This window comes from Python bivittatus, unplaced genomic scaffold (genome assembly GCF_059951505.1).
Source record: "Python bivittatus isolate LINGU-HERP-01145 unplaced genomic scaffold, Pbiv_v1 ctg000680_np1212, whole genome shotgun sequence".
Classification (NCBI taxonomy): Eukaryota; Metazoa; Chordata; class Lepidosauria; order Squamata; family Pythonidae; genus Python; species Python bivittatus.
This window is the reverse complement of record NW_028277095.1, coordinates 4195142-4222825: the sequence shown is the minus strand read 5'-3', so window position 1 is coordinate 4222825 and position 27684 is coordinate 4195142. Positions and strand designations below refer to the sequence as shown.

Genomic DNA, 27684 nt, shown 5'->3' with positions numbered 1-27684 from the left:
AGGGCCTGAAAAGCCTGTAATTTTTGTTGATAGTTCATTTGCAGAAGGAGGTGACAGAAAGTCAATAACTGGGTTTGTTTGTAAATTTGGTGAATCCACAATTGCGTGGAAAGCAAAGAAACAAACATCAATTGCCTTGTCTACTGCAGAAGCAGAATTCGCAGCTTTGTCAGAAACAATTTGTGAATTAAGATGGTTTCATCAATTATTCACTGATTTAGGCATCAAAGTGTCATTGCCTTATACAGTGCACGAAGATTCCCAGGCCTGTATAGGGTTAGCTAAAACAGAAAACTTAAAAGCTCGTAGTAAGTATGTGGATGTAAAGTACAAAAATGTAAGACAAGCTATGTTAGAAAATTTCATTGATCTTGTGTATTGTGTATCTGAAGCAAATCTTGCAGATGTATTTACCAAATCATTGCCTATTGTACAACATGAAACAATGTTAACCAGACTTGGGTTTGAACAAATGTAATTGTTTCTGTATTGTTGTAATCAATTGTTTGTATTATTTTTGTAACATGTAATTGTTGTGTCGAAAACGGGCTGAGAGGGGTGTCAGGATTTTCTTTCTCATGGGAAAGGATTCATCCCGTTATCTTTACAACAATAACAAACAATATTTTGGCTACAGAGATCATGTGAAAAACACCTGTTAATTGTGTGTTGTGTATTGTGCTATTTACTGCCACCTATTGGCGTGTGTAATAACAAGGAGAAGAAAATGTGCAGCCTCTCTGAGTAGTTGTTAGTTGTTTTAGTGTTCGCCATTATGTAGGTTTTATGGGCTACGTAGTTGTAACAAAGTATCAAGTAGTGTACCTCTTCTCTAAGAGTTTGTAGCTAGAGATTTTGTTAAGCTTGTGTTGCTAATAAGTCTTGGATGCTACATTACATGGGAAGATGTGTTTTTCTTTATATTTTGTATGATATTTGCATTTTATGGAATTTTGCATTTTTATCAATAAACACCAGTTAGTATATATATTTTCTGACTGGATTTCTTTGGGAAACAAGAAATGGACATTGCACTGTGTTTGCTTTCATGGCTAATATTTTCCTGGAGTTTTTGCTGCGCTCTGCACAAACAGGAGTGTTTGTGATTATCACTCTGCCCGACATATACATGTATATGTATATTCTATATACAAGTTATATATAGTACTTTCAATTTTATGTTTGACCCATTCAAAGACAAATGTATACAGTATATAAAATATAAGGCCAGTACAAAAAAAATGTATTAATGCAAATGTAAGACAGGATGGCTAACATGAGCTTACAAGAAACTCAAGGATGGAGTTACTGGTAGCCCTGCTGTTGCTCAACTGCCTTGAGATGATGTTCTCTTGTTGATATGCTTCCATTATTTATGTAACCTATTGGAAAGAAGTCCTGTTCTGTCCTTATTTGTTCCATGCCTGAAAGGATTTGTGCTATATCTTAACTGATTGTTCAGAGCAAGTCTTTATTATTGATTTATTTTTATATCACAGAATTTCTAAACCATCCGCATCACAAGACTCTGATTGATGTACATCATTATCAATATTATTTACTATTTTAATACTAAGCAGTGAACCTCAATATTATTATTACATCAATATTATCTATTATTTTGAATACCTTAATGACACCTTGTTTTGTTTTACTATCACCTTTGCTTCCTACATTCTGAGATACTTCTTTATTTGTGTCTCCCCATCATGTGGTGGTATCTTTCCATTCCATTGGCTGGATGGCACAAGGACATCATGCTGTATCCATTCAGACTATATTACTTCTAATTGTTCCCCATATCTTGCCTAGTCTGTACTTTTCCTGGAACCTCTTGTTTGCCCCAGTAGGCCTTATATAATTAAAATTCCTGACTGTTAATTTATCATGGACCTCAGTATTTCTCCAGGATCCTTGTCTTTATATGCTTTCAACCTTTCCCTAACCTGACAATGGTCCTCCTGCTATTTTCAAACATTTAATTTATTCTGCCATTCACACACAAAAATGGCTGCTCATAACTTGGTACCATAGTTAATATAAGTTGCCATAATAGTATGCATGGATAAATTATGTAATGAGAGTCAGAATTTTCTGCGTGATACAACTTTGTCCTATTTGTTCCTTAATTCTACAGTATTTATGCCTGTAAATCAGCACAAATAGTGTGATCAAGCTTGGAAAGAGAATAATCTTATTGAACATTTTGAGGAAATGGTTCATGTTCTACTTCAGGAGAAAACTAGGAAATGGTCAGGAGAAATAAATCAGTTAAGCAAAATAGTCTTAAGTATCCAAACTGTCCCAGGCATGAAAAGATAAGAGAAAAGAACTGTACTAACACAATAAAGAAAACCAATTTTCCAAGTTCTTTATCAGTTATTTTTTATTACTGGCTTTGGTGTATTAGTAATTTGATAGGTGAGGTGGAAAGTTTATAGGTTCAATAGTAAGGGCTAAAAGAAGATGGACTCTTAACATTTTGCTTTTCAGAAAATGTTAAAGAAATAAGCTGATTAGCAATTTGCAAAAATATATTTGATTATGGTACAGAAATTCAACAACCAGGTCTTCATTTTTCCTAAGAGTGGCCTCTATGTTGGTATGTGAGGATGTTTAGCTAGTATGGCTAATAGACGGCCTTCTGTATTTGTCTAGTAGGATATCACTGCCTGGCTTTGTGTGGGTGTACTTTGACTTAGGAGTGACAATTATTGCTATTGGATTTCTTTTGCAGTTCTCGTACTGGAGATCTCAACATTCATCTCTTCAGCAATTTTTCCTGTGCACAACATTTTTTACAGATCAGTACAGGCCATTGATTTCATTTGTGAATGCCAGAATTATTGAAGAAAAAAGTTCAGTCAATAAAGCTTTTGCTGCTGGAGGACACTGTTGATAGGATTACAAAAATAATCTTCTGTGAATATCTTGCTAATGAGATGGACAGTGTTTACAAGAGCAATTAATTCAGTATAGCCTATTAAAGTGTGTCCATCATTCTTCATTGATCAGGGCCCTGAAGATTTGTGATAGGGAGATTTCTATGATAAAAAAGGAGTATGAATTGTAACAATCCTTGATGGTTAACTTTTCGTATCTGCAGTGAATGGAATTCATTGTTACCCCTCATTCCCCTCTCCCCAAATTACCATGTATATAATTCTGAATCCCAGTGTCTGTAATAAATTATTAATCCTTACCTGTTTAATAACCTGTATGGATATAAAATGCATAGATCTTATTTTTAATGAAAATTATTAGATCAAAAGCAAAAGAGAGTTAAGGTATTTGTAGTGGAGACTAGTGAAGCCTTGAAGACCAGAGGAGATAAAATGTCATCTTTATCTTCAAAAAGGAGAGGAAGCTGGATTCAGGAAACTACCAACCTGTCAGCTTGATATCTATACTGGGCAAAGTCCTCAAGATTACCAAACAGTGTAGAAGAGAAAGAAATAAAAGGAATGAAAATCAAAAAGGAAGAGTACAAATTGCAAGCTTTTGCGGATGACCTAGTATTTATACTAGAGGATCCATTGGAAACAGCATCCAAATTAATTGAAAAGATAGAAGAATATGGAAAAGTAGCAGGTTTAAAAATAAATAAAGATAAAACAAAGATATTAACAAAGAATATGTTAGCAAGGCGAAAGAAGAACTGGAAGAAGTCCTAGAAATACAGGTCACAAACAGGGTTAAATACCTAGGGATATATATTACACCAAGATGTAGTACATTGAAGGAGGATAATTATGTTAAACTCAAACGACAGATCGCAACAGATTTGACAAAATGGGAGAACCTACAATTATCAATGATTGGGAGAATATCCACCATTAAGATGAATATATTGCCTAGGATATTATATTTATTCCAGACAATTCCTATTCATCTAGGGAAAGAGTTCTTTGATGACTTAAATAAAATTGTATTGAAATACATTTGGCAGGGTAAAAAAGCAAGAATAAAGCTTAAACTACTACAAGACGCAAGAGTAAGAGGTGGGTTTGCCTTGCCTAACTGGGAATTATATTACCAGGCGACAAATTTGATGTGGGTAAAGGATTGGATAACTTTAAGAAATAATAGATTATTGACGTTAGAGGGACATGACCTATTGTTGGGTTGGCATGCTTTCCTATGGTATAAGGGAACGAAAACACAGGGCTATTTTAGAAGGCATTATATTCGAGAGGCATTGTTTTTAAACTGGGAGAAGACAAGAAGACAATATTATTCAAAAGTTCCACGATGGATATCCACTATTGAAGCCTTCTCTTATCCAATAACATATAAAAAGGAACAAACAGTTAGATATACTGAGATATTGAATGAAAAGGGTGAACTTAAAACTATGCAAGCGTTGGAAGAACAAGGTATAAAAATGAATTGGTTTTCATATTTGCAAATACAATCTAGATTTGATAAAGATTTTAAAGCAGAAGGCATTTATGATAAGCTGACTGTTCTAGATAAAATTTTGATGGGTACTGATGAAAAGGTGATTTAAAAACTTTATGGACATTTACTAGAATTTAAAATGGAGGAAGAACAGGTCAAAGAAACAATGATTGCATGAGGGAAAAATTTTGGATATGGAATTGATTTAGAGAAGTGGCAAAAACTATGGTCTCAAAACTATAAAATGACAATGTCAACTCCATATAAAGAAAACTTGTATAAGATGTTTTACAGGTGGCATTTACCCCCAGCGAGGATCGCGAGAATGTGTAAGAACAAGTCCGATAAATGTTGGAAGTGTCATCAGATACCCGGCTCACATTACCATATGTGGTGGACATGTTCAGAAGCCAAAAGATATTGGATTAAAATCCACACATGGTTAGAAAAAATGACAAAACAACACATAGACTTTAAACCAGAGACATTTTTACTGGGAATTATACCGGAAACATAGAGTAAAGAATTGAAATATCTGATTGTAAATGTTTTGACAGCGGCTAGAATTATATTTGCTAAGAATTGGAAGAATGAAAAAGTACCTATGCAGGAGGAAGTTATTAAGAAAATTATGGAATGTGCTGAGATGAGTAAATTGACATTTGAAATTAGAGAGCAAGAAGACAAACAATTTTATATGATATGGGATTTGTTTTATCAATGGTTGGACGAAAAGATACAGTAATGTAATAGATTAGGAAATTATATAATAGAAACTCGATAAACTGATATAAATTACTATATATATATATATATATATATATATATATATATAATCAATGGACAAAAATGATACAAATCTTATAATGAAAGCTGGTGTTATAGACTAGTCACAAATGATTAATAATTGATAACTGATAAATATATAAATATACGTTGGATAGATAATATGAGAATCTATATAAATGGTGAGTGAAGACTATGAAAGGATGGCACAAATGATTGGTAACTGGCTGACACACGGTTTAAGATGGAAGATGGTTTTTATGTTTTTTATGTTCTTGTTTGTTTATGTATGTTTGTGTTTGTTGTAAAAAATAAAAAACTTTAAAAAAAAAGATTACCAAACAGTGTGTTTGTGACTACTTGGATAGGCATGCTACAATTAACAAGAGCCAGCATGAGTTTGTCACAAACAAATTGTGTCATACCAATCTTATCTCCTTCTTTAACAAAACTACTAGTTTAGTAGATCAGAGGAATGCCATAGGCCTAGTGTACCTGGATGTCAGCAAAATCTTCCATAGAGTGTCTCATGATCTTTTTTTCAGTAAAATATGGGCTAGATAATAATACTGTAAGATGGATTCACAGATGGCTGAATGATAGCACCCAAAAAGTGCTTATTAGTGGCTCCACTTCAGCTTGGAGGTAAGTATTGAGTGGTATGCCAAAGTGGTATCATGCCTGGATTATTACCATAGTTTGCTGGCAGGTCCTGACTCTGTGGTTGTTAGCCCTGTAGGATAGACCAAACTAAGAAACCAGTCCCATATAGGTCAAGATGACCTTTATTGCAACAGCTCTAATAAGAGAATCTTGCAAGTCTGAATGTGCTTTTCCCCTGTCTCACTTTATCTTAGCGTGAACTAGGGAAGGCCTATCTGGGATGCTTACTCAGACTTGCTTATTGGAATGAGCTCAAGCCACACTTGTCTGATCGTTGCCTTGGTAACAACTCTTCCTCCTGTCCTTCAAGGCCATTCCCTAGCAGCTACTGCTCTCCATTCTCTGTTTCAGGTCCAGAATCATGCAGTTTATGTGGTCCTGGACATCTTTGGATTCATGTTCACTTCTTTCCATTAATCCTTGCACTGGCTGGGTCTTTGGGAGCATTACTAATTTAAATTGCTTGTACAATCCTGGGGTATGCACACAGGAACAGCCAGTTATTTAAGCAGTCAATTATGATTCATATTTCTGTGTGCTTGGCTAATTCAGGCAATCAGGGTCACATAGTTTTTCCTCATGTCAGAATGGTGACCTCACATTTGACAGCTTCTTCTCACATAGCTCCTATTCTTTGGAATCAACCAAAGGTTTAAAATGCTCCAGAGTTTTAAAAATGCTGTTAAAATGCTTATGGGGGGGCGGGGGGGGAGGAAACCTTTATTTGCAGTGACAGTATTTGATGATGATTTTAAATTATTGTTGTGCTAGAACTAGGAAATGTTATAAATTATTATACTATATTGTTGATACTGATCTATACTGTTTTATATTATTTATTGTTTGTACAATGCTTAGATATAAACACATACTAAATAAAAATGCTACAGTTAGTACTAGTTGTCATCTATCTCAAGGAGCAAGCTTATTTACTTACTTATTTATTTATTTATGGGGTTTTGCCTACCACAGTCAAACTCTTAGTGGATTACAATCTTAACAATAAAATGTCCATGGCACAAATAATATTACATAACAGTAAACAGTAATTAAATCATAGATAAAATATAAAATGTCCAAAGCACAATAAAAATAGATTTATGTGAGGGCGGAGCTGGCGTCGCGGCGATACGGCGGGCGATCCTGGGCTCCCAGGATGGCAGCCGATATCTCCTCTCCCAGACGGTCCCGATGGACCTAAGCCGTCCCGTAGAGATGGCGAACGTAAAGGGCGCGTCCCGCGGATCTCAGGGACGCCGCAAGTCCCAGATCGATCCGGGGAGAAGCTCTTGAAGCCGGCGGAGGAGAGGCAGCCAAAAATGGCTGCGAAAGCCGGGACAGCTCCAAAGGAAGATGGAAGAGAGGGGTGTCAACTGGGTGAGATGGACTTTTACTATTCAACTATTCTTAGAGAACACCTTAAGTAACTTAAAGAGATTTTTAAAAGTGAAGAAAAGTGGATTAAGCGGCGAGATTGAACCCTATTAAAAAAAAGAAGGGGGAGAAAATTTTTCTTTTCAACTTTCCCTTTTTAGTGGAATTGACAAGATGTTTTTCTTTTAAAAAAAATATATTTTTAACTGGATTGGCTTTCTCTTTTTAATACTCAATAACTCTTTATTTTAAGCCTTTTTTTTTACTAAGATTTCTTTATTGTTATAAGAAATTTATATCTTTTTGACTTTGAAATGGGGAAAGTGGAGTTAAGAGAAAGTAAATGAAAGAAAGTTGCACTGCCATTTAGAGGCGCGACTTAGTGCTTTTTTTTTTCATTGTGACGCACGCTCAAAGACCCTGTGCTTTCTAAAAAGATAGTGGGATGTGCATGTTTATATAGGTGCCATCCGTAACTATAAACAAGAAAGTGGAGTTGAAAGCGACTTTGAAAATATTAAGATGGAAAGTTTGAGCCAGTCACAAGAGCCTTGATTAGTGGCAGTAGCTCTTTTTTCTGCTAGAAGCTCTGCTTTGCTCTTTATTCCCCCCCCCCAGATGGATTTTTTTTTTAAAGAGGCTTAGCCTTTTCCTTCTTTTCCTTTTCTTTTTATTTTTCCTTCTTTTTTTTTTCTCTCCTTTTGCTTCTTTTTTTCTCTTATTTTTGGCAAGAAAAAAGATAAAGAATCCTTTGACTCAATGAAGGTTTATCAAGATAATAGACTATACGAGAAACACAATGCAGAAAAAGATCTTTAAACTATTGAGGATGACTATAAAAAATTGGAAGAAGAGCTGCAGAAATTCTTAAAAAAAAAAAAGAAAAAGAAAAAGAAAAAAGATATTAAAGCTAAAATGGACTTAATTAAACATAAAACGGGATCATTGGAAAAGGAAGAAATAGTACAAGAAATCAGAAACATTAAACGGAATTATTGTGAGGCCTATAAACTGAGAATTAAAAGGGTTAATCAACTGATAAATGAAGAGAGACAGATCTGTTCTTGGCACTGAGGGTGAGAAAAAGATTATACAAGATTATAATGGAAAATCGTACTAAGAGAATGTACAAAAAGAAGAAGTAAAACAATATTGAAAGAAACTATTGCAGATGTTTAAAGAGAAAATCAGGGGAATACAACAATGACGGAACTGACAGAAGCTTCCAAAAGCAGAATGTTCAAAAGGACACTTATTATTGCTTTCTCTTATCCAATAATATAGAAAAAAGGAATGAACAGCCAGATATTTTGGGATATTGAATGAAAAGGGTGAACTCAAAATTATGCAAGCGTTGGAATAAAGTATAAATCTGAGATATATAGTTAAAAATTGTATAACATGTAGTGAAATCTGGTTAGAACTGTAACTTGGTTAGAATTGTAATTGATACTGTAACTGATATTGGTTAGAATTGTAATTCTTAAGAATTGGAAAAATTAAAAAGTACTTATGCAGGAGGAAGTTATTCAAAATTATGGAATGTGCAGAGATGAGTTAAATTGAGATTTGAAATTAGAGTAAGAAGATAAGCAATTTTATATGACACGGGATTTGTTTTTATTAATGATTAGATGAGAAAATATAGTAATGTAATAGATTAGGAAATTTTATAATAGAAATTTGATATTAATTATCATATATATACACATATAATAGATAGATGGAGATGTATTACTAATCCTATTGAAAGTTAAAATTTTTTGCAATATATGATTTTATAGATTAGCTATGAATGATTAATAATTGTTAATTGATAAGTATACAAGTATATTTTGAATAGATGATATGAGAATTTAAGATTATGAAAGGGGCACCAACGAGTTTAACTGGTTGACACACGGTATAAAATGGAAGATGCTTTTTTATGCCTTTTTATGTTTTTGTTTGTTCATGTTTGTTTTGTGTTTGTTGTAAAAATAAAAAAAACATTATAAAAAAAAAATAGATTTATGTGTCTTTTTCTGTAATGTGTTTGTGTTTGGGAGAGGGTTTCTAGATTCATATGACTCCTGATTATGTACGTTATAAAAGAATTATTAATGGGAACTTTTGTTCCTGTTTGAGTTTTTTTACCATAGTCAAAGTATTAGTCTTGCCTAGAGGAAAGATAAGGGAAGATAATGTTCATGAAAATATATGAGAAAACTTTTTTTTTGCATTACTTTTGTACATAAAAGCTTTATTTTAAATGCATACATACATGTATGCATACATATCTACATGTGGATATACCACGTATGAACTGAGTGGTGGAAGTAAAAGCTCCACTACTGTCAGAGAAACTTTGAACTTTTGATGGCCTGGAGCCAACCCTGACCTTAAGGCAGGATCAAGGTCAACTACAAACTGTGTGTAGACAGAAAGCAAGAGATGAGACTGAATAAAGCCTCCACTCTCTTCCCTTGATAAATGAAGCTTAGTTTTGTTTTAGTGGCTAGCTCCATAGCTGAATGTGAGGCTTCCCTCCTTCACAGCAATCCTTCTCCCACACAGACAAATAGGCTGCATATTTAATTGGAATTCCTTACACCTACAGGGTAAAGCCTTGTCAGTAGAAATATAGACCATTGCCAGCTGGAATCCCCGCACTCCACCCACCTTGTCTCTTAAAAAGAAATTCTTCCCTCCTCCTCTCCCCACCTCCCCAGTCCACACCCACGAGTCTATGCAGATTCATCTCAGCACAATTTTGAATTTGAGAAAAGCTATACAAACTCAGGAAAGGTTACTCTCTGAACTGGCCTCGGTATTTCCTACAGGACAGATCAGGACATGTGTATGTCTGTTTTCTCAGAACAATGATGACACTTTCAGACTAGGGATGTGTATGTGTGGATGCATATAAATTATTCTACATCTCCAATGAGTGTACACTGTATATCTCTGAAGAGCAGCTTCCCTGGTGTAACATTTTCCACCAGCAAGGTAGGAATAAGTTCAATGACTATACATAGCAGTTCTGAAACTTTCTAGATATTTAAGCAAGTACACTCTTGAATCTTCTCTTAAGCAAGCCAGCTTTGGCCTCTGTGCCTAAATCAAAAGATGGGTATGAGACTTTCTCCTATTGCTTTCCCCCTGACTGGCATGCAAACAGTATTGTTTAATATTTTGAGATTTAATTCCAGGTATAAGTATACAGGTAGTCCCTGGGTTAAGAACGCCCGGGTTATGGACAACCTGTAGTTAAGAATTTTTTCCTATTGTAGCAAAATTTGAGTTAAATACATAGTGGTTTGAATTAAATACACAATGGTTTGAGTTCATTACACAATACTTACTACTTGTACAGTATTATACAATAATACTGTTCTGGCTTACATACAAATTTGACTTAAGGACAGACCTTGGGAACAGAACTCGTTCTTAAACTGGGGACTACCCATATATGAAACTTACAGCTCTACTGTGACTCAAGCCATTAGATTATGTGCGGTTGGAGTGGAGGTAGCTAAATGCCCTCAGATTAATTTTGTGATGTCTACATTTTTCTAACTGTGTGTTACATCCTTAGCACTATGTTCCATCTATTAGCATAGGATCAGTGGTTGGCTTGCTGCCTCCAAGATGGCCAGCTGATGACTAAGCTCCAACTCTCAGAGTTCCCTGGTGACTGGAGATTCTTCAAGACCACATTTCTGGATAACTGAAAAGTTTTGTCTACTGTGAACAAAACACAAACCATTTGGAAGCTAGCTAGCCAGGTAAGCAGAAGACTGCATGGGTGCAGAAATGATATGGAGAGAGGTTGAAGAGGCACCGACAAACCGGAGGCTAGGGCTTTCTTTGTGAATGGATTGTCACTATTTTTTAATCTGACCAATTGATGAAAATCCCTTCACACACCTACAGAAAGATTCAAATAAAAACTTTTGGGATTGTAATTAGCACATGAGGAAAAGTCTACCTAGATGACTGAATTGCTTGCAAAGCAAAATGATATGTCAGGACTCACAGAGAAACCTGAAGGGTGCAAAATGGTAAGAAAATAGCACTCTAGAAAAAAGAATCAAGAACGCCTATCCTAAAGATGAAGGAATCTTGCAAAATACTTGATTTTTGGAATGGTTGCAGAAATGAAAACAAAAAAAAAAAAGCATTTTCATGGCCCAAAAAAAGAAGGGCACAAGAAGTGGAATTTTCTCATTGGATTATGCTATCTAGGAACTGCTATGCCAGCACTGTGTCCTCTGGAAAGCCTGTGGGAGTGTATGCATTCACACTTCCATGATTAGTTTTTATTTTATTTATTTATTTGTTAGATTTATATTCCACCTTTTCTCCAAGATATCCCTTCATTTTCATATTTTTTCCTATGGCCAAACTCATCCAGTTCATTAAAGTATTCCAAACTCTAGTCATTCAAGAACTTTGAGTCTGCCAAACTATATCCTTTCTTTGACATCTAACCAACTTCTGTTTCTATTTCCATGCCTTCTTTGCCTCATTGTCATTCAACATCCCTCCATAAGATAAAGGATATGAAAACCCTTTCCTATTTCAACATGATAAGGGCTAGTAGCATTACTGTATATTCCACTGAGACAGCAACTACTCTTACCCAATCACCCTCCCCAAACAAGTGCATGGTGCTAAGGCCAGTCAAACTATTCTGGCATCTAAGGCAGAAAATCCCTCAAGCATTTCTCTCTCTCTCTTAAATAAATAATAATAAAATATTATTAAATTCAACAAGTACTGCTGTCACCAATGAAACAATTGGCAGCACAGCAAGTGTTGGTACCAACAGTTTTTTATAAGAGGAGGGATAATAACCTTTACCCCAATAAGTAGAGCAACATTGTAAAGATAAAACACAATAGTGATAGTCCAGTGACAGTTCTGTTGACATTATCAATGGAACGATACCCCAAGATCTTTTAGATGCCAGAGATAGACCAACCCAATGACAATCCTAAGAAGACAGTGAATAATACCCTCTTCTGTCCTGTGGTTGTACTGATGCTGTATAAGAATGATGAAGCAGAGATGAAGACAGGTCCTCAATTCGTCTTTCAGAAGCTGAGCTCTGGATGGGCAGGTTGGTATCGTGCTCTGCAACCTGAAGTTCAGTCCTCTGCTTGGTGAGAATTGGAGAATTCAGGAGCTAGAGAAGTGGCAGAATAGCTTATATAGGGAAGGCTGGGTTTAGGGTACACTTATATGAAGAAAGCCTGTCCTATTTCTTTTTGACCCATGTTCTTTGACATAGCATTTGAACAATCATGGTAACATTCCACTATTTTGAGAGGGGGGAGAGATGTCACAACGTGCTTCCAAATGGGCTGAAATAGCCTGAAACACTCTTCCACACAATGTAGCTTGAAGATATGATGATTTGTTTTGTTTTGTCTATCTGCAAAATGGAAGGGCAATAGTAAGCAGTCTGTCTTTTAAGTACTAAAGGCAAAGAGAATGTTCATCTATAGGTGGAACTAGTCTCCATGCCTTATTTACACATGTTTGTAATGGGACTTTAGTGGCCATAAACATTAGGGTCAAGTAAAGCAGCTCATGTTAGTTATCCATACTTCTTGGACCATGGTTGGAAGAAATTACAAAGAAAATTTAAAAATCCAAACTAGATAAAAATCTGTTAGTTAGATGAAGAAATTGCCTAATACTGTGTGTAACAAAGTGGTTGAAAAAGAACTGAGGGAAAAGGCAAGGACAGCCTTGCACATGCATATTAGGAAGGCAGTTCCCATTGCAACAGTCTGTAACACCAGAAAATTCTTAATTCAGGTTCTAGGCAGGTGAATAACCCACTTGTACATGCGATGCATTGAGACCACAATGAACGCACCAAAGCATCTACCTGAGATGGTCACCTTACTCTACTGATAGTCTATTGATAGGTTTCATTAATCTTCACTTTCATTTTTTAATGATTTTTAATCTATAACAAAATTAAAATGCAATAATCAGATTAATACATGATAATAAAAGAAAAATAAAATAAAATAGAAAAAATAAAGTAATACATATTAAAACAAGCATATATACAACTTAACTCAAGTTCTAAATAACACTCAGATTTCTCAAGACATCAGTAGAAAGTCATTTCATATGTAGAAAGTATAGACATGTCTTCTATCCAGATATTTAAGTCAGGTACACCAGAGTCTTTTTGCTGAAATAAAACAGTCTTCTTAGCTGCTGCCAATGAACAATAAACCCTAAAATTTTCATGCTTCAATTGGTTCCAGATTTTTAAAATATAAATTAATGTCATATTGACATCTTTATCCCTTATTTACAACCCCCTATTTACAACCTTATGAATATTAAAGCAAAGTGTTGTAAATGTAGAATAGGCCCAAAATACATGAGGCAAATTTGACATATTCCAGCTCCAACATAAAGAGATTAAAACGCACCTTCCCCAACTATCCTCTGGGGTGTCTTAACAGACTCAGAAAAGATTATTTTCTTGAATTAATCTTACCTTACTAATTCTAATTTAACATTCTTTTAACCACCAGCCCACTAATTGGTTAGAACAAGATATTCCAGTTCATTCCAAATTACCTGCAAATTATCCATGTCTATCTAAACACAACTTGTAAATTGTAAATAAAATCTAACTATAGGTTTAGAAACGTCAAATCCTTTTTCTAATTGTATTAATTCATCAGGAGCTTCAGAAGCAGTTAATACTTTATGTGCAAATAGTGTAGGCAAAATATGTTTTAAATTTAATAAATTGCCATTGAGTAGGCTTAGGTATATGCGATGTCCAGAGATCACAATGAACATACCAAATCATCATCATAAAACAGCTATCTTATTCTATATATTAATGGGATTTTTCAAGCTTTATAAAGAGAATTGATCCTGACAGAGTACCTCTGAACCAATGTCACTTCTTTCTAATTTAGAGAATTTATCTAAATGTATAATTCTATTCCTGTCCCGCCCCCCCCCCCACACACACACACACAGGTCCTGCCTCATTATAGTGGAGGGAGGGGGATGTTCCTGGGAGGGATGAGTGAAGAACACTGAGAATGTATGCCAAGAGTACTGTATATATTCCTAGCAGGATCACCCAAGGCATGAAGGTCATCCCAGCTGTCCACCTAAAGCAAGCAGGCACCTCTATTGGGCAGCAGCGATATAGGAAGATGCCAGATGCAGATGGTGACCTTAGTGACAATAGCAAAGGCATCAGTTCATACTGTGTGGGCAAAGGCACTGGTAAACCACTTCTGTATTTTTACCAAGAAAACCACATGGATAGAAAATATAAAATAATTGACAATATAGTGCCAGATGATGGGCCCCTCAGGTCAGATGGCACTCAACATGGTACTGAGGAAGAGCTGAGGATCTTTTGGACTAGTAATGGTGTTTATGATGTGGCTAGATTAAAGCCTTTGGGATATCTAGTCACTAATATTGCCATTCAGGAAAAGAAAATCCAAAGCTGCAAAGACAGGATTACAATGGGAACATGCAACATAAGAAGCATGAATACAGGAAAGCTCAACACAGTGAAAGATGAAATGAAACAACTACAAATTGACATCTTAAGCATCAGTGAACTGAGATGGACTGGGATTGGATGCTTTCAGTTAGAAGATCACACTGTTTATTACTCAGGACATGAAAACAAAGAAGGAACACTGTTGTTTTTAGAGTTAGGAAGGGTATAGCAAAAACAGTATTTGGCTACAATGCAATCAATGACCAAATATCAATTAGACTTCACAGACAGCCCTTTAATATAAAATGATGGTGATCATCCAAGTTTATGCTCCAATTACTGATACTGAAGAAGAGGAGGTTGATGAGTTTTAATGATCAAATTCAATTTGATATCAACAGAACATGCAAGCAAGATGTGCTGCTTGTGATTGGAGACTGGAATGCCAAAGCTGAAAATATTAAGCAGGAAAATATAGTTGAATTGTATGGCTTAGGAAACCAAAATGAAGCAAGAAACCAACTTAATGATTTCTTCTTAGCTAACACTGTCTTCAAACAACCAAAAGAACACCTCTATACATGGACATCGCTAGATGGAGTACATAGAAATCAAATTGACAATATTACTGCTAAAAGGAGGTGGAGGAGCTTAGTTATAGCATCAAAGATATGGCCAGGTGCTGACTGTGAAACAGATCTCAAACTGCTCCTGCAAGTTCCAAGTTAAGATAAAGAAGAAGAAGAAAGCCAACCAGTTTCTACAATATGGAAATATGTACCTACTATTTTCAAGGAAAACATGAAGAATCACTTTGAAATCCTGAACCTCATGATAGAGAACTACAGGAACTGTGGAATGAATTTAAAGAAATCGTTAAGGAGGAATGTAAAAAGAGACTGCCAAAGATGAAGAAACAGAAAGCAAAGTGGATGTCAGAACAAACCATTAAAATTGCCAAGAAGAGAAGAGAAGCCAAAGCCAAGAAAGACAAAAATCTTAGAAAGGAACTTAAGAGAGTTTCAGAGAGCTGTTAGAAGACACAAGAAGCTATATTACAACATCTGTCAAGACACAGAAGATGAAAACAGACATGGAAAAATGAGGAAAGACTTTCAAAAAGATCTTTGATCTCAGAAGGAGGTTCCAACCTTGAATTGGTATGCTAAAAGACATGAGTGGACAGATAGCAACCAATTTAGTGAAGATCAAAGAAAGATGTAAGGAACATACTGAAATACTGTACAGTAGAGATGTCAACATCCAAGATACCTTAGAAGATATTCCCTATTTACAAGAACCTCTAGTACTAGGAGATGAATTTAGATCAGCACTCTTATTGAGTCAGAAGGCTTCAGGAATACCCACAGAAATATGGCAAGCAACAGAAGAAGAATGAGTAAAAGTTCCAACCAAGCTATGCCAGCAAATCTATAGAACAGTTCCCAAAGGAATGAAAGAAGTCAATCTATATTCCAATCCCCCTCCCCCCCAAAAAAGGACTTTACAAAGTGTGGAAACTATCATATAATATCCTTAATTTCACATGCCAGCAAAATAATGCTTAAGATCATCCAATGCACATTAGAGCCCTACATGGAAAAAGCATTGCCAGATATTCAAGCTGGCTTTAGAAAAGACCAAGGAACATGAGACATTGTTATTGATGCATACTGGATAATTGAGAAAGTCAAAGAATACCAAAAACAAGTCAGCATGTGCTTCATTAATTATAGAAAGGCCTTTTATTGTGTCAATCACATCAAGCTGTGGAATGTGCTTAGAAAAATGGGAATCCCAGAACATGTCTTTGTCTTCATGCCAAACCTACATGCAGGTCAGGAAGCCACAGTATGGACAGAAAATGGTTAAAGAGACTGGCCCCTGGTTGGCAATGGAATGAAACAAGGCTGTATACTCTCCCCTTATTTATTCAACTATATGCTGAATATATATTAAGAGAAGCTGTGTTGGAAAAAGATGAGCATGGTTTTAGAACTGGAGAAAGAAAGATCAATAACCTGCACTATGTGGATGACACTACTCTGATAGCTGAAAACACAAAATATCTATAAGCAATGGGAGTAAAATTAAATATAAAGAAGACTAAACTAATTAGAAGAACTAAACTAGGTTCAACTGCCAGCCTTAGAATTGACAATGAAGATTAATATGGTAGATAGCTTCTGCCTTTTAAGATTAACCATCAATAATAAAAAAAAACAAGCAGTCAAGAAATACACTGCAGACTAGCACTTGGTAAAGAAGCCATGAAGCCATGGAAAAGATATTCAGATGCTGTGATGTGTCTATACGTACAAAGATCAGAATAGTGCAGGCCATGGTATTCCCTGTGACAATCTATGGAAGCAAAAGTTTGGACTTCGAAAAAGTAGGATAGAAAGAGTATTGATACTTTTGAACTTTGGTATTAGAGAATACTCATGAGAATACTATGGACAGCTAAGAAAGTAAACAAATAGATCATCTAACAAATCGACCCAGAGTTCTCACTCCGGGCATAAATGACCAGGCTCAAATTATCCTACTTTGGACACATTATGTGAAGACCTAGCTCTCTGGAGAAGGCTCTAATGCTGGAAAAGGCAGAAGGAAAGAGAAGAGGATGACCAGCAGCAAGCTGGCTATACTCAATTACAGTGGGATGAGTGCGCCATTGGAAGAGCTGAAGGACCAGGTTAGGGACAGATTGTCATGGAGGCTATGTGGTCACCAAGAGCTGACACTGACTTGATGGCACATAAACAATATTTCTATTACTTTTGTTTATAGTAATACACACGACTGTATACACCCCATTAGATACTCATTACATTATATGGGAGATATAGTATCTCTAGCATTTAAAGAAAGACCATTATCCATTGAGATGGGGAAATTTTATTGTGACCACTGAGATTTTTTGAAGATGCTACATGCATAATTTCCTCAATAAAAATGCCTCCAGATACAGTATGTATTTGGTCCGCAAGGAAAAGATGCTGATGCGATCAGCAGATTTGGGAGCATAAAAATAGGAAGGGGATGAAAAGATTAACCACCTTTATTGGCAGCATGGCTTTTATCCCTATTTCCTCAAAGCTGTTGCCTAATTTTTAAAAATAAAAATGAATGAGTGTTCAGGAATTTGGATAATGTATCAGGCTGAGCTCAGTGGGAATATGCTCACGTCACCACTTTGAGCTATCTCAGAGGTAAATCTTTTAAGAAGGACAGGAGCATAGGTGCAAAACTGGGTTGTTTTGATGCCATCAATTGAAAAATTTGTGTGTTTATACATACATGTGTGTGTGTGTGTTCATATTCATATTCACACTCATTTTTCCCTACCACGAAGAATGAACACACTCAAAGCAGATTTCAACTTACAAAAAGCAAACAAACCATAATCATTAAAGCATTTTTATACAAGAGAGAAGGAAAATTAAACAATAGAGAAAAATGCTTGTTCCAAGTTAAAGTCTTCAGGTGTTGGAAGATTACAGATAAAGAGGAAGTTGTCCTAACTTCTTGGGGCAGGGAGTTTCACCACCTGAGGGGAAAAAACCTTCACACATTGCCATCAACCATGTCTGAAAGCAGACAGCTCTTGAAAACACAGTGCAAGAGGTGATTTTAAAGGCTCAATGGTGACTGTCCTTCAAATAGCCAGGTCACCAAGACACTGAAGACCTGAAGTGCACCCTTTAGTAAAATGACAGCCAGTGCTTGAAGATACAGTAAAGAAATCACATAATCCTAATACTTCACTGTATTCAGAACTATTGAAATGATGAGTAGTTTGGCCAGCTCTAACCAAGTAATATCTTCTCCTTTCATGTATCATCCATACCAGTCAGTTTCTAAGCATTCAGCTTGAGATTTAGTGGCAGCTTCCTTGTTTATGATGAAATACTATTGGTTTTGAAGACTTAATGCATGTGTCTGGAACTAAAGAGATTTTAAAGTAATCCATATAGTTTAGGAAAAGTTATAAGATCTGTAAAGAGACACTGCTTGGGTGAAAGCTCAATTGCACCTTTGTTTCCATTATTTTAGGATTTTAAAAAGACTTTTTACTCTCCAAATCTGTTTCAAGGATCACCTGTGGAATAATGAAATAAGTATTATTTTATAGAACAATAGAAATTTGAATAAAGATCAAACTCTGTTGTGAAACATGTAAGCAAAGAATATACAGAAAGAACTACAATCATTTGAAAGAGCTTATAAAAATTGTCAAGACAAATATCCTCAGTAATGAGACAGGGCTGTCCATGGTCATAACTGATTCTGAATCTAATGGTCTGTGTAATAGATATGGTAGTACTACCACTACACAGGATAGATGTCCTGTTTCCTTATTCCAAGCAAAAGTATTTATTTTCAGTTGCACTATAGCCCTCCAAATTAGCATAAGCCCCATCCCTCTGATATTGCAATGGATGACTTCACAGTCCCTTTTCTCTGAAATGATCTAACAAGCAATTCATACATTTTTCTTCTGCTTGACTCTGAATTCACATCTCCTCACTAGGGTTTTTTTCCCTCCTATAGTAGGCACTTGACTGATCAGTCAATTCACTCTTCATTTTTCACTACCTAGATGAACGAGACCTTACTTCGCTATGCCCACCTTAGTTTTGCAAGAGTTGGAAGAAGACTGTCAGGCTAAACATACTGATTTTATTTGCTTAGAAATGTACACTACTTATTTCCATTGATTGCTGTACAAAGATTTCTTCTAATTCATACATGATCAATAGTAAAAAAGTACAACAAAATAAGAATTATTCCAAAATAATATGGGACATCCATTTTAAATCAGTGGAATTTAACATAGTCACACCCTGCAATTTAAATAGATTGAAACAGAGTATCTTTAATGTGTTTCCTGAAAGTTAAGTTAGATGAGCAGAAATAGTGCATTAAGTGTAAAATGTAATCAGATCTTGATTTTCTTGAGTGGAAAGGTCTACATTTATTACCAGCTAGAAGTACACTGTGGTGTCATGCACAAAATATTGTAACGTATCCAAAAACTATAACTTGACTTTCAAAATCAATTTAGGTCTGTTACTGTGGTTTGTTTGTTTTGCTTTGGATCCAACCCATATCATCCTAAGGGATCTGGGTGGGCAACAACGTTCTTAGCCCCAGAAACTAGTGCTAGTTTAAACAAATTATTGCCATTAAAGTACCGAAGCTGTTTTCATGCTCGGATTTCATCTGAAGTGAAGTAAATTGCTCTAAATTGCTCTGAATTCAGCTATGGGGAGTGACTTGGACATTCAGAGAACCACAGAGATGCAGATTTACATATTTCCCCCAAAGAAAAAAATTGTATGGACATACAAATCATCTTCCACCAAAATAAAAGGGGATAAGTCAGTCTTTAAAAAAAAACAGATTGTAAAGGCTGCTCTTTCAAAAGCAGACAAATAAACCTGCACTACTCTGAAATTTGGCAGAAATCATTCCCCCAGAAAATGTAATTATGCATGCAAATTTCATCCAATTCTGCTAAAAAAAACCCCAACCAACTTATTGACAGTTCCCTTAAAAGAAAGAGTCAAGCTTTAAAGGCTACTTTTCCATAAAGTTTCTCCATCCATTTGTTTGAAATGTTGAAACATTAACCACTTAAAGTAATCATACCTGAAAATGTTACCCCATTTTTGTCAAAAATAGGAAAAAGGGCTATACCTATGTATTCATTTACCATTTATAACTAAAGTCTCCCATTTCCTGAAGTGAGGTTTTGATCTGTCACTCAGATCAAACCTGACTGTAAAGTCTCTGAAGTGATCTAAGCCCAAATCAGGGTTTTTTTCTTAATAAGTGGAGTTCAAAGTGAATGTTAACAGCTAGAACACATCTCTAGTTAAGAATAGCCACAGAATTAAAAATGTGTGTCATTTTAATGGTAGAAGTGACAAATATAAACATGCCTTTCTCCTTGGGAAGTTCCTTGAACCATCCTCTTAATTTCAAGCAGGTTTTTTTTCCCCTCTTCCAAAATTCACTTCCACACTAAAAGGAAGTGAATTTTGACCACTTTGGGTTTGCTTATATACTTTTTTCCAGATTGAAAAATTTCATTAATGATTCCCAAATACAATGAGGCTTGCTTTATTTGTTTGTTTGGTTATAAGTCCATCTATATGATCTACATTTTGGTACAGCTAACACTGTAACAATCTGTCTTTGCCCCACATGCCCTCCAGATGTATCACTGTCTCATTTGCAGCTCAGATGGCCAGTAGCCATACTGGGGGGATATCAAATCTAATTCAACACATCTGATTTGAGATGTATCAAAGTTACAAAATTATTTTTAAAAAATTCTTAGCTGCACGTTTCTTAAAAAATAGAATATGACTACAATAATAACATTCTTCCCCTCCCTCCCCGCCCAACTTCAGACCAACTCTGGATAGCTTACAATGTAAACAATTTAAACAAAACAAGATAAAAACAATAAAAAAAACAAATGAACAAGATGGTGAAACTGGCCACACAAGGTTGAAAAACATGTGTAAAATATATGCAAATCTATCCAGCAAGGGATCCATTCACCCTAGCACAAAGCCTGGAAGAACAGCCAGGTCTTTAAGGCTTCCAGCACATCATCCGGGTGCAAGCCATCCAGATCTCAGGTGGATCTCATTTTACAGGGCAGGCACAATGTCACAGAAGGCATGGTTCCTGAGTCCTGATGATAGCCACTGCATTCTGGACTATGTGTTGTACTTAACAATCATTGCCTCCAGTTGGAACAGTGATTCGGGATTGAACTATAGTCATGCTTCCTGGGGATGGTAAGAATTAAAGTTCAGCACATCTGAAGGCTGTGGAAAGCATCTCTTAACATAATTTAAAAAATCAGAATAAATAATAAGACTTTACAGATAAGAAATGAGTTGGTTCTTTATGGCTAGGCCACCAGGTCTGGAAGCAAATTCATATCCACCTCATCCAGTTCATCATGGAGGTCAGCTGTTGTAATGCACCAGAGCAAATTGAAAGATTTTTACCAACTAAATGTAAATACTGATCTACTGTTTTAATCTATATTTTTCAACGCCTTCTACTTTACATGTGTTTCTGCCCTGCCCTTTCTTGAAGGGATGGTAGAGACCTTCTGAATCCCACTGTCTCCCTCAAAACACACACACACACACACACAAATGCAGAGCAGAGCAGAGAGAAAGAGAAAAGTGCCACAGAGAGAGAGTAAGCAACCCCCAACCCTAGACTTTGGGAATAGAAATAGCATAAGAAGTGACAAATGAGGAAGCCAAGGGAAAAACAGAGTGTTTGAGTTCCGAGCCTCATTGTCTTTTATACTTCTGAGCTTTAACAGAAATGGCAGCTATTTGTATTCCCCAATGCCTCTCAATTTAGTGTGATTGAAATGTCAAGAAAGTAGAAGCTGGAAAGCATGCTCAAGGAGCATGCAAGTTTTTCCCATTGTTCCCACCTGAGTTGTACAAAGATGTTTCCTGCACTTTCCTGTTGCAGACCTAGCTCAGCTTCCGGAATGATACCACTGCTGCTTATTTTCTGTCAGAATAGCAGCTTCTGTGCTGGTGGCTGCTATTTGTTTTTGACATGGACAGCAATGAATCACCACTGCGCCAGGTTATAGAAGGCTTCAGGCCCAATAGGAATCTCCCCAGTCTTCTGCTTTTTAATTGTCTTTCCTTTTCCTTATGCCTTTGTCTTAACGAGCCAGGTTAAATATTCTGTAATCAGTGTAATAACACACCTGGGTTTGTTCTTGTGATATCTGCCTTTTGTACTGCGACAGGACATTAATAGTAATTATTCTGCTTTGTAATTGGAGCTTTAAATACTAATTCAAACAGCCAGAGAAAAACCAATTAGTGCTAATTTATCTCTATGTGTTTTGGAGAGACTGTGTCTGTCATACTGTGAAGAAATAGGTTGGTAATTAGTACAGTTGAGTGGTAGATAGAAGTAATTATCAGATTCTTTCATGTTCTTGAGAGAGAGAGAGAGAGGAAAAGAGGGGTTGGATGACTTCCTTTCCAAGGAATTTTTGCACCTAGAAGGAAAGCAGTGTGTGGTCACACTGCTAGAACCATGTCATTCATTTATTTATGTTTATTTATATCTCATCTTTCAGACTGTACCTTTCAGCTCTCTCTCACACATACAGAATAACAATCCTGTTATCTAAACTAGGATTTGTGACTAAAGATTTCCTAGTAACAATAGCAGCATAACAATTTATCAGCATGTCAACCACTCTTTGGTTTAACAAGTTCTTTGAGAGGCATAAGAAACTAAAATTGGAGAAATCTTAGAGAAAAATAGGAATGTTCTCACTAAAGTGTGTATGCAATTTGTAGCCTTCTGCAAGGTGCCATGAATGTAAGCTATAAGGGAGGTCAAACAGGGAATTAAAAAAAACACTAGTATTTTTCCCCAAATATCTTTTAGCGTTTATCCTGCTCATTTATCAGTGGGATATTTTTGGAGTTTTCTGAGTGCTTATGTGGATTTTCTCCCCTAAAGATTTTCTGTATTTCTACAAAAAGTTAGATTTATCCCATAATCTTGAAGCCTGCCCTACCTTGAATTCCTAGTAGTTGTTTGATATATAATCCAATCTGAATTAACTTCATGAATTTCAAATTAAAGGATGTGATATATTTAGTAAATACATCAAGTGCATCATATAAAATATAATAATAACATTGCTTAGTTGAGAATGCTTCAAAACATATTATTATCTTTCCGTTATCATTGTCTTCTGATTTGTCTGATTGATTCACCAACAAAAATGTCTTCAGAGTGTTTTTTCCCCCTCTATTACTGGATAGAAAAAAATAATCCATTTGTCCATACATAGGCAGTAATCTTGGATATTCTGCTGTATAATTTAGGGAACACTTTATTCCAGATGATTCATTCTATCTATCACTTATTCCAAATACTTTTAGCAATCTTTCCACAGTAGTCAAACTTAGCACAAGCCAGCACTCATGGTGATGAAATAATGTCCTACTGGTATAGCAATATATTGCCTTTCCTCTTATTGCTATCCTATGGATCTTGCTCTGCCTACCATAACATCCTTATGAGACATGAAACAGATAACCACACTTTTGATCTCAGAATGAATGAGAGGATCCTAAAATTGCCGGTCCTCTTAATATCCAACAGAAACACTACACTGGATAGGGATTTAGGAGATCTTGGTATAGGCTGTTTGCTTTTATGAAAATTCCTTTCTTTCAGAACTTTAGGCAGGCAGCATATGAACATAATGAATATCTGACAAGTGGCATACTGCAGCTCATAACTTTAGGAAGCACAGAAGGGCTTCCACTTTTCCAAATGCAAACATATCATTTAGATGTTGAACTTTTGTTGACTGTCAGTAGGTAATAAGCATCTAATCACCTCTTTTATTTATTTATTTGATTGGCAAGTCAACCTACAAAACCCTGTGCAAAGAATATTCAGTATTCTAATAAAGGCAATTTTATTGTTCACACCAAGAGTTGTGTGGATGGCAAATATGAGACTCAGTGTCATTGGACTTAAAGGGAAGGCAACACATCTCTCTGCTCAACCTCTGCTCTTTTCTCTTGTCAGAGATAAGTGCAGTTTTCAGTCTCATAATTGTTATGATAGTTTGATACCATGTTGTCTTAATACCAGAAGATCATGACCATAAAGAGTGCTTTTAGACCTTATTATCACCAAAAGTATTTTGTGAACCAGGTTCATAAATATTAAGAGCTGATGGTAACTGAAAACATCAGTGTCTATGCCTCTAGTGCTTGGGAATAAAGGTCTGGGTAAGAGGTGACCTGGAACTCATCTTGCCAGTAAGCATGTGTTCATATCTGTGAAAGCCAATTCCTACTAGGTTCTTTTTCTAGATGGTAGTGCCCTTAGGATTCAGTTTGCCAATATATTTTGTTGGAAGCACATGAGCTTTTCTTTCAGTATTTAGTTTTTCATAGTTTAGATAGTCTGCACTAGAGCTTTTTCATTTCTGAGGCACTGCTATTATTGTGTTCACATATTAATTAATACAGTGCAATATCTTTCGTAGTTCTAATGCAATCAAGTGCCACACCAAAACCAAACACTGTAATTGTGGGAGAGGTAGGAAGAATTTGAAAGATAATGTGTGCTTTACAAGAAGAGTAGATGCTGCAAATTGCAATTGCTAAAGTAGGAGACCACACTGTCTTTTCCATGTTCCTTTAAAAAAGGGTTTTAAAATAAAAATGGTATGCAGTTATTCACTGCAGTGGAGAAACATTTACTTCCCCAAAGTAATACTTACCAAGAACTCCCATTGAAGAAAAGAAAATGGAAGATAGTCATGGATTTCCAGCCAGCAAATGTCTTCTCCCTGTCAAAGATGAAGTTGGAAAAAATGATTCAAAATTAGTTCTGCAGCTTTGAAGACACCACTACCAATTAAATATCAATTAGATACTTAAACCCATTAGACTGGAAAATACACAACTCTGTAATAGGGAGAATTAAGAGTCACCAACATAACAAAATCATAGAAATGTTCTGGAATATACTGATATATTAACGGAGAAAGAACATGAAGAGAAATAATTGGAAGAGGTAACATGGGCCATACAAGTAAGTCAGATATGGCAGTACCACAAAGAAGCTCTAGAGTGCATTGACTGTAATATGGGATGAAAAAATCAAATGAATGTTATTAGAAGACACAGGATATAACCCAAAATAATAATAATAAAAAAAGAAAATAGCTGTATCCTCAGTTTGTAAATACATTGCACTTACCTCCAAGTTGGTGAAATATGGACAACAGTTTGTTGAGTTGCAAGGTATCTGTAGATTGAATATCCTATCTTAGGGTAAAATGGGGCTTTAGTTGCACTTGTGGCAACCAAAGACATGCCCAAAATTGACCAGTAATTAGCATTAGCTGGGAATGCTGCATGTGGCACAGATACAACTAAAGCTGGTAACCTAGTTTATTCTTTATCTAATTAAATATGTATTATGTAAAAGCCTTAATTGACCAAAGCTATGATGGGCAGTAAAAGTCAATATTCATGGGCCCATCCCTTGACAACTGTGACATTCAGAAAATTATGGCTTGGAAGATCAAATGAGCAAAGAGTATGAACTAACAAATGAAAGAAAGAGAAACAGATACATTGTTTTTTTGTGAAATTGAGAGAAAAGTGAAGGATGTAATAGATGTGAATGGAGGTAGTCTGATTTTGTGGAATGGTTTTGATGAAATATGCATGGAAGAGAATTTCTTGGTAAATTAGTAAGTGCAAGGTTTAAAATGTATATCAGAATCTGTGAAATTCAGTCATCTAGGTTGTTGGGGGTAGGAATTTGATGGTTGGTAATAGTTGCATGTTGCTATATATGCAGCGATAATGATGGTGATAGTGAAATAATCAAGAACATAGATATTGGAACAAACCATACAACATTATGGATGAACATCATCTGGGGAAAAATGTTATTTTGTTAGGTGGCATGAATAGACAGATGGAAATGAGACAAGAGAGTACAGAAAAGGCTATTTGGAAAACTCAGGAATGAATGAGAATGGTGATTGGTGAGTATCTACTTAGAAAGAGTCTGTTTCAATATATTGTATATCTGTTCATACATATACATAATAGGGGAATGAACCTAAATCATGATTGATTTTATGATTTTATTGTTTGTTATGAAAGACTGAAAGACAGACACAAGAGTGATGAGAAATTCTGAATATGGGCCAAAAATGGAGATAAGGAAAAAATGGTTATGAGAAAAAATGTGAAAAGTGAAAGAAATGAAAGTGAAAGTAGAATAACTGCAAGAATGAATCCTGTATAAAAAGGATTAAAAGATAGATTAACCTCCCAATATAATGAATAGAAAGAAATGTGAAAGCTACTTGGAACAGAGTGAAAAAGAATTATTTTCAAAGTGATACAGATGTGTATGGAATTATGCTCATGGGAAATATGTAAAAGGATGCTTGGTGAAATGATAAAGGTATGGATAAGAAAAAATGCATATAAGAAAATGAGTGCTGTATTACAAAGGGAGAAAGATATTTTATAGTACAGAGAGAAAAAATATGGTTGCAAAGAAAGAAAAGAATGGTTAGAATTAAAATAGTCAGGAAAAAAGCAGAGATTTTGATGAAATAAAAAGCTGTTTTGTAAAGTAGAGGAAAATGGCTAAACAAGGAGACTCCATCAGAGTGAATAGGTTTAAAAATAAAAATGATGCAATGATTTGGAATGAGGAACCGCTAGAAAAAATATTTAGGTATTTATATCGAATTCATAGATATCTATTGAAATGATTACTTACAAAGTTATTATCCAAGAAAAAAATCATGAAAGGGAAATCATAAATACTGTAAGAATATTGAGCAATGGTAAGGCTGTGGGTGTAGATGGTACAACAGAAGAAATGTTAAATATGGATGTGATTTGCTTATGGAGTAGCTTTGCAACTTGTTTAATATGTGTTCAGACTGCGTCATCATACCTGAGGACTGGAATAATGTCATTATTGTTCCTCTGTACAGAGGGAGAGGTAACAAAAATGAATGCAAAAACTATAAAGGGGTTAGTCTGATAAGAGTATCTGGGAAGATGCTCAGCAGAATTCTGATTTAAAGGATATGAGAGGTGACAGTGAACAATATTTCAAAAGTGCATTGCAGGTTTATTTGGGGCAGGGGGTATACAGAGCAGATTTTTGCTTCTCAGCAGGTCAGTTAGCAATGTAAAGTTTAATGTATGTTCATTGATTTATAGAGAAAGCATATGATAAAGTGAATTGGTTTCAGAAATAGAATGCCTTGATGGAATATGGAGATGAAGGTTGGATGCAAAATATGATACCTGATGAAAGTAAAACAAGCATAACAATAAATGCATGGCTTCACAAATGGTTCAACAGTGAAT

General features: G+C 35.5%; 1 protein-coding gene across 2 annotated transcripts in view; it reads left to right on the top strand.

Moving 5' to 3' along the window:
- The window catches only part of PEBP4 (phosphatidylethanolamine binding protein 4), a 290393-nt gene that overhangs the window by 159215 nt on the left and 103494 nt on the right, over positions 1-27684 (top strand). Inside the window, exon 5 of one of the 2 annotated variants that reach the window (XM_088152020.1) lies at positions 2738-5200. The exons of the other annotated variant lie outside the window; for it this stretch is intronic. Coding sequence (XP_088008146.1) covers positions 2738-2899 — 162 coding nt within the window. The 3' untranslated portion in view covers positions 2900-5200. Of the gene's footprint in view, positions 1-2737; positions 5201-27684 lie in introns of those variants that run through there. 2 annotated transcript variants of the gene reach the window in all.